This window comes from Macaca mulatta, chromosome 18 (genome assembly GCF_049350105.2).
Source record: "Macaca mulatta isolate MMU2019108-1 chromosome 18, T2T-MMU8v2.0, whole genome shotgun sequence".
In the NCBI taxonomy this organism is placed as follows: Eukaryota; Metazoa; Chordata; class Mammalia; order Primates; family Cercopithecidae; genus Macaca; species Macaca mulatta.
This window is the reverse complement of record NC_133423.1, coordinates 58,544,704-58,563,994: the sequence shown is the minus strand read 5'-3', so window position 1 is coordinate 58,563,994 and position 19,291 is coordinate 58,544,704. Positions and strand designations below refer to the sequence as shown.

Below are 19,291 nucleotides of genomic sequence, written 5' to 3'. Positions count from 1 at the left end.
GCTTAGAAATACCCTGTAACCATAAGATTATTTTGTAGCAGTTAATATTCATAATTGCGTTTTGGCTTATGCTCAGATTTAAATATCATTGCGTTTAAATAGAAAACCGGAAACGAGAGGTGGATGGGAAAGTGACTCCCACAGTATCGGGACCTCACCTTTCCCATAGTCTCATCTATACCCCATTGTCTGTTTGCTTCTGAGACTTCCTAAAAATTGGGCATAGTCGTCTTCTTTACCACTCCTCTCTAGCATGTACTTAAGTCTACATAACTTCACAGGGCATAGAAGACCCCTGCACCTTTATGCCGAATCCTCTCTTCTTTGATTTCTTCACAGGAATCTCAAGTTTCCTCCACGAGAAACTGCTGTTTTTGATAGTCAAGGGTCTCTCTCATTTGGAAACACCTCATTTGTCTGGAATACCATCCTCTAGCTTTTCTGTGAATATCTTCATTTATCAAAAGGTCTGCCTTAACAGTGCCTCCTCTAGGAAGCCCTCCCGGATTCTTCAGGCAGAGTTAGCAATGCTTCCCCGGCTATCACAGCAATCTGATTACAGACTTGTAATTTCATTTACCATGCTAATTTCACTTATTTTTAACAGAATGTGAGTTGATTAAGGAAAGCCATTATGTCTTATGCATATTCATCTGCAGTATACAAACACCTGCTCAGTGGTGATATTGTCCGAATTAAGAATGTGATACTACAAAACACTAAACTAACTACAAGTAAATCTGGCACTTAGTACAAATTCTCAGTAAAAGTTATTCTTCCTCACTTGTTTTGTAGCTTCTTTACTGAGTAAAATATCTGCCATATGATGACTGCTTAATATATATTTGCTAAATAAGCTATTTTAGGGCCTATTTAGAGGTATTTTTGTCCTATTAATCATATTCCTTGTTGATACAGATATATTAAATACTTAAGAAAATAACTAGAGCAGTTCAAAAGCCATGGAAAAATTAAAAGTTTGTAACTTCTGTCGTTAAAAACTTATCTTTCAAGAACTCAAATTAGAATTAATTCATATTTAAAATCCAGCCACATTGGTAAGCTAATACTGAAAGAATACAAGTTAGTAAGGCAATTATTTTGCTTAAATATACCGGAAGAATTCAGGTCAAATATTCTTTCATGTAGAGCAACTACAAAATTCCAGCAAAATTATTTTAACTATGTTACTAAATATGATATAATGTGCACAATGAACTCAAGTTTTTAAATTAGAGTGTTAAAAGTCCATTGTAGATATTTACTAGTGATGTCTATCTGTAAAACATTTATATATATATATATAAAATATATATATTTGCATTTCCTTCATTTTTATGTTTATAACATTTCTATGTTTACAAAAATATAGTAGAACATATATTATTTCAATATCTTATTGTTTACAAATGTTATTATAACCATTCCCAGAGTCTGTTCTGGACTCATAAAGGTAAGATGGTAAGTTTTCAGAAATGATAATTTTTGTAATCAAATTTCTCTGTGTTGATTTTCTAATTTGTTCACCACTTTGTGATCACGAATGTAAGGTTATATTTTGATATCCACTTGTGCTAGCTGTTTCCTACATAGGGAAACAGCCATGTTGCTTTGGAAGATTACACCTTACCAAACAGTACCAGGAACTTTAGAGACCATGTGAGTAGATAGATGGTTGAGTGTAAATCCATCACTGAAACCAAAGAGCAAGTAAGTACACATTCTCCAATGTTGAGTAAACAACAAGTATATTTATAGGTTATTAAAATTGATAAAAGCACACTTTTTTTTTTTTTTTTGAGACAGAGTCTCGCTCTGTCGCGCAGGCTGGAGTGCAGTGGCTGCATCTCAGCTCACTGCAAGCTCCGCCTCCCGGGTCTACGCCATTCTCCTGCCTCAGCCTCCGGAGTAGCTGGGACTACAGGCGCCCGCCACCTCACCCGGCTAGTTTTTTGTATTTTTTTAGTAGAGACGGGGTTTCACCGTATTAGCCAGGCTGGTCTCGATCTCCTGACCTTGTGATCCGCCCGTCTCGGCCTCCCAAAGTGCTGGGATTACAGGCTTGAGCCACCGCGCCCGGCCAAAAGCACACATTTTTAAAGACTCTCCAGCCTGATATTTTTGTGCATTCTATTTGCAGCAAAATGTGGTATCTCTGTTGTGAATATCAAACAGAAATTTAATTTATGATAGCTTTTGAAATTAAAAATAATATAAATCTATATCAGGAGACACTTAAAATAGTTGAATGAAAAATAAAAGATGGAATGGTCCTTCAAGAATAAAACTGGAATTAGAAATCCTATGTGACTCAGTTTTTTAGTGGGGCATGATTATATGGCCATTGATACTTAATTGCGTTATCTTTGCTAATAATTCTCTTAAACCAAAAGCACCACATTAAGTAATTTTTATCTTATGCCACATCATTTTTAATTCTAGGCACTGGCAAATTAAGAAAAAAAGGAAAGGAAGAAAGGAAGGATGGAGGAAAAAATTATTTGACATAACAAATGCAAAGCCTACTGAAAATGTGAGGGTTTTGAGCCTCAAGTTCAGTCTCTTAAAAAATGGGAATAACAGAGGCATAAGGATTCACTATCAAGGAATTAATCTGGAAATTTAGGATTCTTATCCCTCTTTTCAAATCTTAAACTACTCTGCCCATAGCAGTGCTTCTCAAAGTCAGTGATACTACCCCCTCAGGAACATTGGGGAACTCTATAGCAGGTGCCACTGACATTAAGTAGGTGGGGTGATGGGGACAAGTTTACTAGAAGCCCTGACATGTTCCAGGCAGTCCCATGTGACCAAGAATTGTATCTGTTCCCATGGGAATTTTTTAAAGTAGTGGTTGAGCACAGTGGCTCATGCCTGTCATCCTAGTACTTTGGGAGGCCGAAGTTGGAGAATCACTTGAGCCCAGGAGTTTGAGATCAACCTGGCCAACACAGCAAGACCCTGTCTCTAAACTGTCTTTTAATTAGCCAGGTGTGATGATGTGCGTTTGTAGTCCTAGTTACTTGGGCGGCTGATTCGGGAGGATTGCTTGTGCCCAAGAGTATGAGGCTACAGTGAGCTATGATCGTGCCACTGTTCTCCAGCCTGGGTGACACAGCAAGAATCTGTTTCTGAATAAAATTAAAAAGAAAAATAATAAAAATGAAAGTTTTGCTAGATATTGGTAAGAAGCCTTTTTAGAATTTTCTGAGCCTAAAACATAACCCTAGTTTGGTATAAATGCAAACTTTTTATGTGTGTATGATATATATATGATTTATATATATATAAAAATATATATATATTTAAATACATATATATATAAATATATATATATTTAAATACATATATATATATTTAAAACTGCTTTTACATATACATTGAATTATTAAAGGAATACTACTACCATGCAAATCAAGAAAATACTGCACTATGCTTTGTTTAGAACTTTACCAGCAGTTTCTTACCATCTGGAAAGTTCCTGTCACTGATCACTGTGAGTTGTCACAACATATACATTATCAGAGGACACTTTAGCTCTTGCATTCACGTTGATTTGCTGTATAGGTGCAAATAGTACCTGATGATTTTATTATATCTTCTAGTGCCATAGTATCCCCACATTTCCACATTGAAATACATATTATTTTATTACATATTACTTTCTTTAATGTATTATTTACATTAATATCAGGACATTATACATATTTTTAATTGTAGCCATATATAACTTATATTAATTATAAATTGCATTTCAGGTCTTAAGGTGGGACATTTCAAGGTAATTTTTGTAAAAATAATGCAATGTTTTTTAGGATTAGGAATTACTGGTTTTACGTCAAAGATTCCTTAAAGTTAAGACAAGCTTTTAATAGGCATATACCTATAAAATAAATTAAAATCCATCTTTTATAGGAAAAAAATAGAAAATAAGAACACACTACCTGTTTATTAAAACCTTTAAAAACCTTGCTGCTGTGTGACCCAGTAATTCTACTTCTCATAATTTATCCTAAAAAATAGGCAAGGCATCATTTTCATATGCAAATTATGATAAATAAGTAAAATTAGCACTTAATATTTTTTAAATGAGGTGGTGAAATTACTAGTAAAATTTCTTATTTATGTGTATTTCATTACTTCTCAATTATAAAAAAGCCTACATGATTGAGAAGAGTATTAAAAATGAAAATATTTTTAAAGTATGATTTTAAGATCATGAGGATTGGATCAAAATGGGATCCCTATCCTGAGCAATTCTGTGACCTGGAGAAATTTATTCAACTTTTCTGAATCCAAATTTCTATACTTTTATAAAAATTATGGCAATTATAAAAGAAAGGCTTGCAAAACACTTCACATAGTCTCACATTCATAAATGTTTCTACTGTGCTGTTATTGGCATTATTATTAAAGAGGATGTCAAGACCCATTAGAATGAAATGACTTGTAAAATACTTTCTATCCCAGGTAGTTTTAAAGTACACATGTTACACAGGAGATAGAACATAGTCCAAGAACTACCCCTGATGGTCCAGACATACCTCAGAGATACTGCAAGTTCAGTTCTAGACCACTGCAATAAAACAAATATTGGATTCAAGCAAGTAACATGAACTTTTTGTTTTACCACTACATATAAAATTTATGTTTACCCTATACTGTAGTCTATTAAGTGTGCAATATCATTTCTCTAAAACAAAACCAATGTGCTTACCTTAAACAACAACAACATAAAAACATTATTGCTTAAAAATGTTAACAATCATCTGAGTCTCCTTGAGTCAAAATCTCTTTGCTGATGGAGGGTCTTGACTCGATATTGATGGCTGTTGAATGATTAAGGTGGTGGTTGTTGAAGCCTAGCGTGGTTATGACAATTTCTTAAATAAAGACAAGAATGAGGTTTGCCACACTGATAGATGCTCTTTATCATGAAATATTTCTCTAAAGTATACAATAATGTTAGATAGTATTTTGCCTATAGTAGAGCTTCTTTCAAAATGGGATGCAATTCCTGACACTGTTTAATCACCTTAGTTTATACAATATTTTTAAAGCTTTGTTTTTATTCAACAGAATTCACAGCATTTTGACCAGGAGTGGATTCTATCTCATATACCACTTTTATGCTCAGCTATAGAAAGCAACTTTTCATCCACTGAAGATTTATCATGAGATTGCAGCAATTCAGTCACATCTTCTACTTCTAATTCTACTTCTCTTGCTATCCACCACATCTAAAGTTACCTCCTCTAGTAAAGTCTGGAACTCCTCAAAGTCACCCATGAGTGTTGGAATCAACTTCTTCCAAACTCCTGTTAGTTTTGCTATTTGACCTCCTCCCATGAATCATGAATATTCTTAATGGCATCTAGAATCACCATTTCAAAAGGTTTTCAATTTACCTTTTCCTAATCCATCAGAGGAATCCCTAGTGATGGCAGCCATAGCCTTGGGAAATTTATTTCTGAAATATAAGACCTGAAAGTATGATTACTCCTTGATCCATAGGTTGCAGAATGGATGTTGGTTAGCAGGCATAAAAACAACATTAATCTCCTTGCACATCTCCATCAGAGCTCTTGGGTGACTAAGTGCATTGTCAACGAGCAGCAGTATTTTGAAAGGAATCTTTTTTTATTTCCTGAGCAGTAGGCCTCAACAGTGGGCTTAAAATATTCAGTTAACCATGCTGTAAACAGATGTGCCATCATCCAGGCCTTGTTGTTTCATTTATAGAACACAGGCAGAGTAGATTTTTGCAAAATTATTAAGGGCCCTAGGATTTTCAGAATGGTAAATGAAAACTGACTTTAACTTAGAGTCATCAGCTGCATTAGCCCCTAAAAAGAGAGCAGCTGTCCTTTGAACTGTGAAGCCAGGCATTAAGTTCTTCTCTCTAGCTATAAAATACTAGGTAGCACCTTTTCCCAGTGATTCACTACAATGATGTAGTGATTTCATCTACATTATAAGTCTTTATTGTTTTAGTGTAGCTACTTTCTTCAATTATCTTAGCTAGATCTTCTGGACAACTTGCTGCATTTTCTACCTCAGCAACTGCTGCTTCCCCTTCCATGTTTACGTTCTGGCAATGGCCACTTTCCTTACATCTCATGAACCAGTCTCCGCGGTAACAGCTTCCAATTTTTCTCCTGCAGCTTCTTCACCTCTCTCACTCTTCATAGAATTGAAGAGAGTTAGGGTCTTGCTCTGGATTAGGCTTTGATTTAAGGGAATGTGGCTGGTTTGATCATCTATAAGACCATGAAAACTTTCTCCATATCAGCAATAAGGCCGTTTTGCTTTCTTATCATTCTTGTGTTCACTGGCGTAGTGTTCACTGGGTCTCACTCTGTTGCCCAGGCTGGAGGCAGTGGCACAGTCATGGCTCACTGCAACCTCAGCCTCCTGGGCTAAAGCAATCCTCTCAACTCAGCCTCCCAAGTAGCTAGAACTACAGATGCACCATGCCTTGCTAATCTTTTAAAAAACTTTTTTGTAGAGATGGGGGTCTCACTATGTTGGCCAGGCTGGTCTGGAACTTCTGGGCTCAAACAATCCTCCCACCTTGGCTTCCCAAACTGCTGGGATTACATGTGTGAGCCACCACACTCAGCTGAGTAGAATTTTAATATTCTCCAAGAATATTAAATCTCCTTCACACTTAGAACTTGGCTGTTTGGTGCAAGCCCATCTCGACTTTTCAACATGTGTTCCTCACTAAGTTTAATCATTCTAGCTTTTGATTTAAAGTCAGATACATGAGACTCTTCTTTTCACTTGAATACTTAGTAGCCATCATAGGATTATCAATTGGTCTAATTTCAATATTACTGTGTTTCAGGGAATCAGAAAGGCTGAAGAGAGAGAGACAGGGGGATGGCTGGTGGGTGGGGTGGTCAAAATACACACATTTATTAAGTTCTTTGTCTTAATTTTGCATGGTTCATGGTGTCCCAAAATAAGTACTATAGCAACATCAAAGATTACTGACCACAGATCACTATAGCAGATATAATCATGATGAAAAATTTGAAATATTGTCAGAGTTACCAAAATGTGACATAGAGACACACAGTAAGCACACGCTGTTGGAAAAATGGTGCTGACAGACTTGCTCACGAGATTGTCACAAACCTTCAATGTGTAATAACTGCAATATCTGTGAAGCACAACAAAGTGAAGTTCAATAAAATGAGGAATGCTTGCGCTTCATTTTTCCTATATAGTATATTTTCTTCTGTGAATGAAAGTGTCATGTTGAAGCACATTGAGAAACTCAAAGATACAGGGGTTTCCCCCTAACACATGTATATAAGAGAGAAAAATGCCAGGAGTAAAGTAAAAAGCTGATGATGATTGAGAATAAGTGTGAACTGGCAGGCCATAGAAATAAGTTTCAAGCCATATCTTGTTAATACCACAATGTCTAAATTTAAGAATAAAACTCTATTGAACGGTGTTGTTTTCAGTTAGGTATTTGTTAAAGTTTATAAATGTTATAAAAAGGACACAAAACTGCAGAATTAAATGTGAAAGAAAAGCTGTCTCTCATAAACTATGTCTTAATCATGGTGTGTTAGATAGTTTTTTTTTTTAGGTCTGTATTAAAATTGCCCCCACGCTTATGTGGCTACATTTTCAACCTCTGCACCTGGAATTACATTTCTTTAATAATATTCCAACTCATTAGTACCCTAATAGAACAAGGAAAAATCATAAAGAGACACAGATGACAGTGAATTCACCTCTACTAAGGGAAAAGACAGTTGCAAGGAATTACTTAGAATATTTAGAGTTACTAAATATTTTTAGGTCCTGAGCCATTGGGTTCATGCTGGTTAACTAGCAGTGATTTTATTATTATTATTATTATTTTTTGGTAAGTTAGTGACGTATAAGTTTTCAGTACTTTATTTTTCTTCTTCCTGACCTTTTATTACACCACAGGTAAGTAATATGCCATTTCCCCTTCCCTCCACTGTGTTCTTTTCAACAGAGTCAAAGGTGTCACATCACAACCATTGGTTTCCCCTGTGCTTTGCTACTGCAAAATCTGTCACCCAGCATTCCTGCTTTGTCCTTCTAGGGCAGTAACTGCTGGGCTCCTGCTGGGGAAGCCCTTAACTGGTGGTTTTATATGATCTCTTCTATAGAACTACAAACTAATTTAACTGAAAGCACTAAGGGCAGAAAATATAACAAGGAAACCCTCACATTCTCCAGAAACTTTCTACCTTAATCAGTCATCAAGCCTGTTAATAAAATGTTTGTCATCCCTCAAAACCAGCAAAAATCATACACTGATAGGAGATAAATCACCAACAAATAACTGGTTCTAATCCCTCTTACTTTTTGCCTCTTTGTCTTCAAATGAAATGTAACCAATAACTATAAGATCTTTTTGTTTTTAAGGAAAAAGGAATAATTACTAAATAATAAAGATATAGAGAAAATAATCCACAAATTTTGAGCTATGTCATAGAATTCTAAATGTGAAATCTCACTGCCCCTTTTGAATTGTCAAAGTGAAGAAGAATTTCCTAGATAACCTAAAAAACACAGATTTTATGTTAAATAAAGAAAAATGCCATATATATATTCCAAAACTGCATTGGGAATGGACTTTGTGAAATCTGATTCCTGATGAAGCAGTAGGCTCCTGTCCTTGCCACTGGCTTGCTTCAGGGCTGAGGCTGCATAATAACAAGCTTCCTCTGAATTTTGGAACAAAATGGACATATGGAATAAAGTATTTAACACATCCATACCACCTTTCATGTTCATAGCTCAAAGAGCTTTATCAAATCCAATTAATTCATCAAGCTTCATAAACTCTGGAAGACATACACAATTACATCTCTACATGTGGCTAACCACTGGCAGCAAGCAGCCAGACAAGTGGCTTAACAGAAAGCCAATTTTGAGTGTTCACGTTTTGAACATTTGTGCGCCTACAGAAAATTGGGGGCACAATGAAGAATCTCTGAGTCACTAGAAAATTCTAAGAATTTTGAGTTGGGTTAAGAATGCACACAGGAAGACTGAGCTCCTTGCTAACACGCAAAAGAACTCTGATTCTCTCTAGTTGGGCAAAGGCGGGTTTGATTCAATTAATAGAGGGATCTCTGCCAATTACATGCTTTGGTAGGAAGTAGAATCACTTGGTAGAAGTTTCTGGGTGGCATGGCTAAGGAAATCTATAGAATTTATAGTAAGAAAAAGTAGTTTCTATACTTTTGAGATACTAATTATAAACACTAAATTAGTGTTTACAGTGCATAAACAGCTCTCCAGATGAAGTGAAGCACTTTGGGAAGTTTGTAGCCTTTTTTAGGCTGATATCCAAGCAAACTCTAGATTGCTAGTTATGGGAAAGTACACAATCTTTGTAAATAAAGTAAACCATTTTCCAGAAGAAAACTGCACTGCCAAAACCTTATCAGCAGAGGCACAAATGATACAAGTCCTAAATGTTGTTCTAGGCTATGGGTTTCCCTCCATGAACATAACACATGAAAATGCATTATAGGATTGTGAAAAGATCTCAGGCATCAGTTTTATCTAATATAAACGCATATTCTGGATTTCTTGTGCAGCTGGTGACCTTGCACAAATCATTTCACTTCTCTGGGCCTCAGTTTTCGTACATGTAAATGAGAGTTATAGTATCTTTTCTCATGGGGTTGTTGAGAATGGTAAATGAAACTGTATCTAGGAATTGCCCAATAAGTTTTTAGCAAATCTTAGAGTTTAATTTAAAAAAAAAATGATTTCTTCATTTTTCCCCACAATTCCAAATTTCTTTGAACCCTTCTGGGTTTGAAAATAATATTTTTTTCCCACCAACCGTGTAAAAGCATTGCTATTTCTCCACATCCTTTCCAGCACCTATTGTTTCCTGACTTTTTAATGATTGCCATTCTAACGGTTGTGAGATAATGGTTTTGATTTGCATTTCTCTAATGATCAGTGATGCTGAGCTTTTATTCATATGTTTGTTGGCCGTATTAATGTCTTCTTTTGAGAAGTGTCTGTTCATATCCTTTGCCCACTTTTTGATGTGGTTGTTTTTTTCTTGTAAATTCATTTAAGTTCTTTGTGGATTCTGGATATTAGCCCTCTGTCAGATGGATAGAATGCAAAAATGTTCTCTCATTCTGTAGGTTGCCTGTTCACTCTGACGATAGTTTCTTTTGCTGTGCAGAAGCTCTTTAGTTTAATTAGATGCCATTTGTCTATTTTGGCTTTTGTTGCCATTGTTTTTGGTGTTTTACTCATGAAGTCTTTGCCCATGCCTAGGTCCTGAATGGTACTGCCTAGGTTTTCTTCTAGGCTTTTTATGGTTTTAGGTCTTACGTTTAAGTCTTTAATCCATCTTGAGCAATTTTTGTATAAGGTGTTGTAAGGAAGGGGTCCAGTTTCAGCTGTCTGCATATGGCTAGCCAGTTTTCCCAACACCATTTATTAAATAGGGAATCCTTTCCTCATTGCTTGTTTTTGTCAGGTTTATCAAAGATCAGATAGTTGTTGATGTGTGGTATTATTTCTGAGGCCTCTGCTCTGTTCCATTGGTCTATACATCTGTTTTGGTACCAGTACCATGCTGTTTTGGTTACTGTAGCCTTGTAGTATACTTTGAAGTCAGGTAGCGTGATGCCTCTAGCTTTGTCCTTTTTGCTTAGGATTGTCTTAGCTATAAGGGCTCTTTTTTGGTTCCATATGAAGTTTAACGTAGTTTTCTCTAATTCTGTGAAGAAAGTCAATGGTAGCTTGATGGGGATAACACTGAATCTATAAATTACTTTGGGCAGTATGACCATTTTCATGATATTGATTCTTCCAATCCATGGGCATGGAGTGTTTTTCCATTTGTTTGTGTCCTCTCTTATTTCCTTGAGCAGTGGTTTGTAGTTCTCCTTGAAGAGGTCTTTCACATCCCTTGTAAGTTGTATTCCTATGTATTTTATTCTCTTTATAGCAATTGTGAATGGGAGTTCACTCATGATTTGGATATGTTTGTCTGTTATTGGTGTATAGGCATGCTTGTGATTTTTGCACATTGATTTTATATCCTGAGACTTTGCTAAAGTTGCTTATCAGCTTAAGGAGATTTCCGGCTGAGACGATGGGAGTTTCTGAATATACAATCATGTCATCTGCAAAGAGACAATTTGACTTCTTCTCTTCCTATTTAAATACCCTTTCTTTCTTTCTCTTGCCTGATTGCCCTGGCCAGAACTTCCAATACTGTGTTGCATAAAAGTGGTAAGAGAGGGCATCCTTGTCTTGTGCTGGTTTTCAAAAGGAATATTTCCAGTTTTTGCCCATTCAGAAGGATATGAACAGACACGTCTGAAAAGAAGACATTTACGCAGCCAATAAACATATGAAAAAAAGCTCATCACTGGTCATTAGAGAAATGCAAATTAAAACCACAATGAGATACCATCTCATGCCAGTTAGAATGGTGATCATTAAAAAGTCAGGAAACAATGGATGCCGGAGAAGATGTGAAGGAATAGGAATGTTTTCACACTGTTGCTGGGACTGTAAATCAGTTCAACCATTGTGGAAGACAGTGTGGCGATTCCTCAAGGATCTAGAGCTAGAAATACCATTTGACCCAGCAATCCCATTATTGGGTATATACCCAAAGGATTATAAATCATTCTATTATAAAGACACATCCACACGTATGTTTATTGCAGCACTACTCACAATAGCAAAGACTTGGAACCCATCAAATGCCCATCAATTACAGACTGGATAAAGAAAATGTGGCACATATACACCCTGGAATACTATGCAGCCATGTAAAATGATGAGTTCATGTCCTTTGCAGAGACATGGATGAAACTGGAAACCATCATTCTCAGCCAACTAACACAAGAACAGAAAACCAAACATGCGTGCTCTCACTCATAAGTGGGAGTTGAACAATGAGAACACATGGACACAGGAAGGGAATATCACACACCAGGGTCTGTTGGGGAGTGGGGGGCTATGGGAGGGACAGCATTAGGAGAAATACCTAATGTAGATGATGGGTTGAGGGGTGCAGCAAACCACCATGGCACATGTATACCCATGTAACCTGCATGTTCTGCACATACATCGCAGAACTTAAAGTACAAAAAAAAAAAAAAAAGAAAAAAGAAAAAGAAAAAAAAAACAGGGGGAAAAAAAGAAAACAGTATTTTTTTTAATGTGGAGATATTATTGGGTATCTTCCATTCCCAGAAACAGAGCCTTGCAATAAATATATGAGGACATATAAAAAGGAGACAGTATGGGGAGCAGGGCCAAGGACCACTGGTCCTCATTCATTCTAGGCCCTACTCCTGAGGCAGGAGTAAGAAGTCCCATTTTTAATTATTTTTAGAAGTTTTTCTTCAGTGGATAGAAAGTCTATGAAGTAAATTTGAGCTCAATGTAAAGACCTTCAAAGACAATGATAAATCTCTGACAGTAGGAAAGAGTGTTAGTAAATAGCAGATCTTTAGTACAAGTGTGAGATTTGAGATACTAAAGCAAATAACAAATATATATTTAACAACATATAAACTTATGAAATATATAATGCTTTTATATGAATTGACTTATAAAATCCTCACAATAGCTCTATGAATTGATATCTGTATCTCCCATTTTACAGATTAGGCCCACAGTATTTAAGGGACTGGATCAAATATCACTTGATGACCAACTTTGGGGAATATTGTAGAGTGATATTATAGGTAGTATATAACATGAATAAGTCATTTAATTTTTATAACAACTCCACATATGATTAAAACTATACAGGGATATTCTAGAATGTAGACTAGGTGGGATATATAGCTAGACAACAACCAGGAGAGCCCTTTCAATCCCAGAATTCTACGATCCCAATTTCTAGAGCTAGCATCTGTTCTCAAATGGACTTTGACTTTGAAACTCCAATACCTTAGGTAGTGTCATTAATGCTTCTTTCTAGTTAACTGATATCAATCCAACGACAAAACAGCTAGACATCAAAGTCTTTTATATACTGAATTTATTGATGCTTGCTATGCACCAGGCAAAATGCTGAGTACATAACATGAATCTGTCATTTAAAGTTCTCATAATGACTTCAAAGGATGGGTACTGTTAGTATTGCTGTCTTTCATATGGAGAAACCAAAGCACACAGAACTGGAATAGCTTGCTGAAGTTTGCACAATTAGAAAAGATAGAGATGAGATTCAAAACCAGATCTCTTTAGTTTCAGAATGTGCTCCCCTAATCACTATGCCAGATGGTATTATACATAGTGTTATAACTCATTGTATAAGATACATTTTATAGATATAACAATAATAAAACTCAACAGAGGGCACATATATAAGAATCAATACTGGTGGCATGATTAGCACATTTTAAATTGACTTTTTACATGGTTTTTATCTGAGACTAATACTGTATTTTTCATTTAACTGAAGACTTCATCTTTTGTGGCATTTAGAATTATTAGCACATGACATTTTAATAATAAACACATCAAATCAAAGCTGGTATCATTCTGAAACACGTTAAAGAATTCTAAGCCTGAAATGAAAAAACTTTTTTGCTTTTTTCTTTGAAGTCCACTAGCTTACTGTAGAATCAAAATTGAACTAACTTATTTTAGTCTTGACTCACCTCATCCTCAATTAGCGATATAAAACATATGATTCATTTGTTGTAAAAATAATTTACAAATGAAAATGTGGCAAACTTTTATGCAGAATATTTAGTATATCACGTGACAATTTAGATTTTTACTATGGATACTTGAGAAAGGGGGTAGACAGAAAAAAGAGAAAGACATTTCTGGGATAAGAAAGAGAAACAGAAATATAGAGATAACCCAAGGGAAAGACTGAGGGAAACACCAGTGAGCAAAATACAAAAAGTACAAACATCTCCAATACACAGATGCCTTAGAAAAAAGATACTGAAATATGACATGCAATTGGCATAGAATAAATGATTAATTAATGAGAGAGTAAATCTAAGACATGAATTTTCATTATGTATATCCTCATTTTTTGACTTTCTACTCTTTCAAAGTTGTGTGGTACTGTCACCACTCTCGGCATCATGTATTGGCATGCGGTAGTAGACCAGAGGAAATTAAAGAGAGGTTGGTTCATTTTCATTCAAAATGAACACAATCAAGTCACTCTCATAAGTCATGAGGTAAATTTACAAAGGTGTTGGAAATGATCAGTTAGAACCTCTTAATAAGTAATTGATCTTTAAATTGGATACTAAATAGAATTATAACTCATTAGTTTTGCTATTCATTTTTGCCACAGAAACATTTTGTTCTTTGACCTTCATTCATCACAGGAACACATGTTTTCAATTTTAAATTCATATCATAAAGACACAAAAACTAGATATCTGTGTACTTTAAATCCATTCAAGAGCTTTTACTCTTCAACATTAATCAAATTAAATGAACTGCATTTGCTATAGCTGGTGTTCACCAGACCTCAAGATGCCTCAGTACCTGCTGTCTCTCCAGACGCATCCTCTTGGCGGCATTTCTACTCTCACTCTCACAAGCTGAAGCCAAGATACTCTCTGCAACTGCTGAAGTAAGGTGGGAAGGAATAGGTCGAGACTAAAAAAAAACAAAAAAAGAGAAAAGTATGAAAAAAATTATTAACAGTATCATTAACAGGCCAATGCTATTCTCAGAAGAGCTCTCAGGATCATCAACACGTGCAGGAGTATCCATTTATTTCAACTGAACTTATTTCAATAGAAAGAGGAAATGGAAATTGTAAAGATGAAAAATGAAAGCTAGTTAGAGATTAAAGCTATCGTTGCTACACAGATCCATCATTCATTCCCATAGATCCACTGTCACAAGTATCTAGCCTGGGCCATGAAGCTGGAGTTTGAACAGGCAGTGGCAAAACTGCTAACTGGATTTTGCAAATAAAACAAGGTCTTTAATTCTACTATAACATATGACATGCACAAAAAAACGAAACAAAAACAAGTGACAGGGCTGAAACAGAGTTTAAAAAAACCTAATAGACACTCAGACCATGTCAAACAATCTTAATATGAAATATTATGAATATTTACAGTCTAAATTGTGACCCAATTGATGTGATTAAAATGCTTTTAAATATAAATAAAAACTAAAAAGTCAGCCCTACAATGATTTTAATATATTAAAGGTTTAGTGCTTTAGATGTTAGATATGTTTGCCTATGTGTACATACATGTTTTGTTTTACTTATAAAAAATGAGCTGATAATTTCATAGATACATGTTGAAACCCATCTTCTATGTAGCCCATATAGAAAGTAATTAATTCTTCAACTAATTTCATAATTAACTGTAAATTGTTTGCAGCTCTCAATATCATTTGTGATAACCATAACAAATATTATGATTTTCATTCTTTTTTCCATAATTACATGCAAAGTCATCCAACTGAAAGATGAAATACTTAATGATATAGAACAGTTTTTTAAATTAAGATAAGCAAATGATAGATAAGAAATAACAAAACTAAACCAAATGAGGTAGTAAAATAATGTGAAATTGTGAAATTATGAAATAAATATATCTTTTGGGAATATAGCATATATAGTATATGCCACCTTAGGGTTTTCAAACCTCAGACTAAAATATGTGTGAATGCTATTTATTAGAAGCCTGAACTAATTGAGACCTTTTGAATTTTTTTCTAAAGGAATTGAAACATGGCTTTTTTATACATGACTCATTTTACCAACTCTGGTATGTACAGTGTGTCTCAGCAAATTGAACACAGGGCTTACATCTAAAATAACATTCTAGAACAGCTAAACTCAGACCACACCATTTTAACAGACACTCCATAGTTAAATTTGTACAGTGTAGACAGAGACCAGGCTCTGACCTTGGGTGAACTAGGAAGCAATTTCTGCAACTGCCTTAGCAGACTTCCTCACTACTTCCCCTCCAAAGTAGCCTCTGGAGGCAAAAGGTAGGAAAGGTATAGAGTACATTCTTCTCTGCTAACCCCATGGGACATCTCAAATGATGGTTTTACAACTTTGACAATAAAGCAGTAGGATATTTGGAATGTTATTTTTACAAAAAAGAAGAAAAGAGGTCCATTTGTGGCAGGAAAATAATGCAATGTCAGCATTTTGAGAAGGAAATTAGAAAGCCAGGACTGTGCATTTGTAATAGAAAAGAGGGTCAAATGAGGCAAACCTAAAATAAATTGTCATAAAGATGTAAGCATAATTTCAAAACTCACATTGCTTCTTCGTTTCATTCTCTACTTCACTGAGTATAAATAAAATATTGTAGTCCAAAGCCAAATAAATTAAGCTATAAAATCAGTCTCATTAAACAATGGTCACTCCCTGGCTCAAAAATGTAATCCAACTACATGGGAATTAGATACTCACTGATGCCTTTCTTGATTGAGCTAATTTTTGAGGAAAAGGTGTTATAGGAAAAATGGGAATAAGAACATTACATTATCAAAAAATAAAACAAATTATTTGATTGTAGTTAGCACTATTCAAATAGGAGCGAGAGTTTATACCTTTATAAACTATATTATTAGATCATTTGTTTCCATGGATGAAATTAAGGCAATCTAAATAAAATGTCAGCAACCTTCCTTTTCTTAATCCAATTATTGAGAGCCACATTAATCCAATTATTGAGAGCCACATGGGATTCAGAAGACATATTTCAGTTCTTCATCACCTCGATTTTTCTCTCTTTTTTTTTTTTTGCTAACACCATTAAAAATTAGGAATATATAAAGCTATAGAATTTTAATAAATTATATTGTATCAATAGGCACACAAGTAACTTAAATGCATAAAAGTTTGTTTAATAGGGAGAACATAATTATCCCTTCAATTAAAATTATTTCATAGCATTTTCTTTCAAATTCTTAATAATTTTTAAAAACAACTCTTACTACTCAACTTCTACTAAAGCAGTAAAAGTTGTTATGCCTAGTAATTTATGTAATTTCCTTTACAGAAAAGATGATAGCGAGAATTAGATCTTCCCTAGATGTGTGAAATCAGTTTTCTCAAAAACTAGAGTAATGTCCTGGCTAGATACATTTTAAGGTCATGTGATAACCTAATATTTAAAAATCAACTTCAAGATAAAGCAACCATGTACACACTATCCTATTGAGTGGAAAAAATAAGTAGAATCAAAGATGCATGATTCAATACTTCCCACAGATAAATAGTATAATTTCGAAAATAGATTTGTACTGAGTTTATTGTAGGATCATAAATTAACAACTCTCAATGGCCATAAAAGTCATCCAGTACAAGTTTCTTCTCAACTTTGAAGAACTGAAATGTAGGTAGATTAAGTAATTGCAAAAGGACAAACTGAACTAGATCCAGAACTCAGGTTTCATGGCTCCCAATTTTCAACTCTCACTTTCCTAAATTCTGTTCTATATTTAGTACTTTTACATAATTTGTCATTAATAAAACAAAAAATTATTTTAAAAATCCTTATATACAAACCATTGTTTTCAACTAAAAAAATAAGCAGAACAAAGGTAGCCATTTACATGAATGCATTATAATCATCCTTAACTCAAGCTCTTTGGAGAAAAAGGCAGAATAAATCATGAAATCTGTATTACAATCTAAAAATTATATTTGAAATGTATTTTTGCAGAGAAGGTACTATATCTCAATAATGTGTACCTCCAAATAGAAATCCAATACCATCCTAATTTAATTTTTAGATAAATGTTAATAATATCTAACTCCTATTGAGGGCTTAGGACATTCAGCTATTAATACCAAAAGCTGAGATTTATTATCAAATTTAATCTCCTAAACACTCTTTGAGAAAAGTACTTATATTACTCATATTTTAGATAAACTACATTGAAGTTCTGAGAGATTATGCAACTTGCTCACAAGTATGCAGTGATGTATGTGGAAATACCTGAATTCAAATCTAAGTCTGATGATGAATTGTGAGTTATAATCCCTAGTAAACTACTATTCACATTTTACAACAAAGTCCCCAGTGAGTTTAAATAAATCTATAATTCTTAAATACTACACATTCCTGTAAGGGAATTCAATCGCAGCTAACCACACGTGGCATTTAGCAAAGAATATATCAGGATCTCCCTAGCATCCTTCACTTAAATGGTTGAAGTTCTTTAATATATTGTCCTATAAATTCTATAAATTACAAAATGTACAATCTTCATTAATAGCACAAAGACAAAAATGTAACTTATCTAAGTTGTGTCACAAATTCTTAACTGATTGAATCTGAATTCATATGATTGTAATGTTTATACAGCCAGAAGTGTCAATAATGCTATACATGAACCATAATAAAGCTTAATTTCATGCCCAAAATGAGAATACAGGAGCCAGGCAGAGAAGTTCTTTCCCTCCTGTGAGGTAATCATGCTAAAAATCTCTTTGCTTCTGATATTAATGAGTCAATAATAAATGCCAATACTCTCCAATACACACAGGCTCAAGTGTGCAGCATTTGGTTAAAAGATATTAAAGATGAAAGTTTAAAAAAATTTCTCTATAATTTGGCTTCTATCCACTTAACAACTCAAAAGTACTAATATCAAGACAGTGAGAAGGAAATTAATCAATTTTTCTCCTTATAAAAGGAATTATGTTACAGAGAAATTAAAAACTGTGTTTAGTATGTGCTCTGAGAATCACCTCCTGCTGAACTCTCCTTTCCATCATTACATTTGACAGCTGAGGGCTTATTCTAATGTCATCACAGTATTGTCTTTCTAAAACATAATTAGCAGCATGTTAGGGGATATGGTCATACATTTCACCAGGAATGAGACTGAAAATTCCCTCTTACATTTGTAAAAGTGGCCATAAAACACAAAGCTTCCATGTAATAATTGGGGATAGGAATATTTTGATGCAAAGACCAAATGCAATTAATTCAATAGATAACTTATGAAAATAACACCTCTTCTGGCTGAAGATAGCTCAGTAAATACATATACTATTTGATATCTATCTATCTCTCTATCTTAGAATATTTAAAATAATAGTTAACAATGGATATAATTATACACTTTACATGATCTATACCTGGATTGGGAATATTTATTACATATTTGTATGTACATATTACATACATTACTTCCCTGTATATAACATAATGGTACCTACCCTCATTAATTATCTCTTCATAATTAACTGACATTCTAACTGGGATCTGAGTTGATCTTTCTCTAGCACTGTTCTTATTGTAATAATTAT

The 19,291-nt window shown here is 34.4% G+C and overlaps 1 protein-coding gene across 2 annotated transcripts in view; it reads right to left on the bottom strand.

Moving 5' to 3' along the window:
- NOL4 (nucleolar protein 4) overlaps positions 1-19,291 on the bottom strand; it is a 389,081-nt gene that overhangs the window by 73,932 nt on the left and 295,858 nt on the right. For both annotated transcript variants that reach the window (XM_028837750.2, NM_001194221.2), the window contains 1 exon segment: positions 14,527-14,640. In XM_028837750.2, coding sequence (XP_028693583.1) covers positions 14,527-14,640 — 114 coding nt within the window.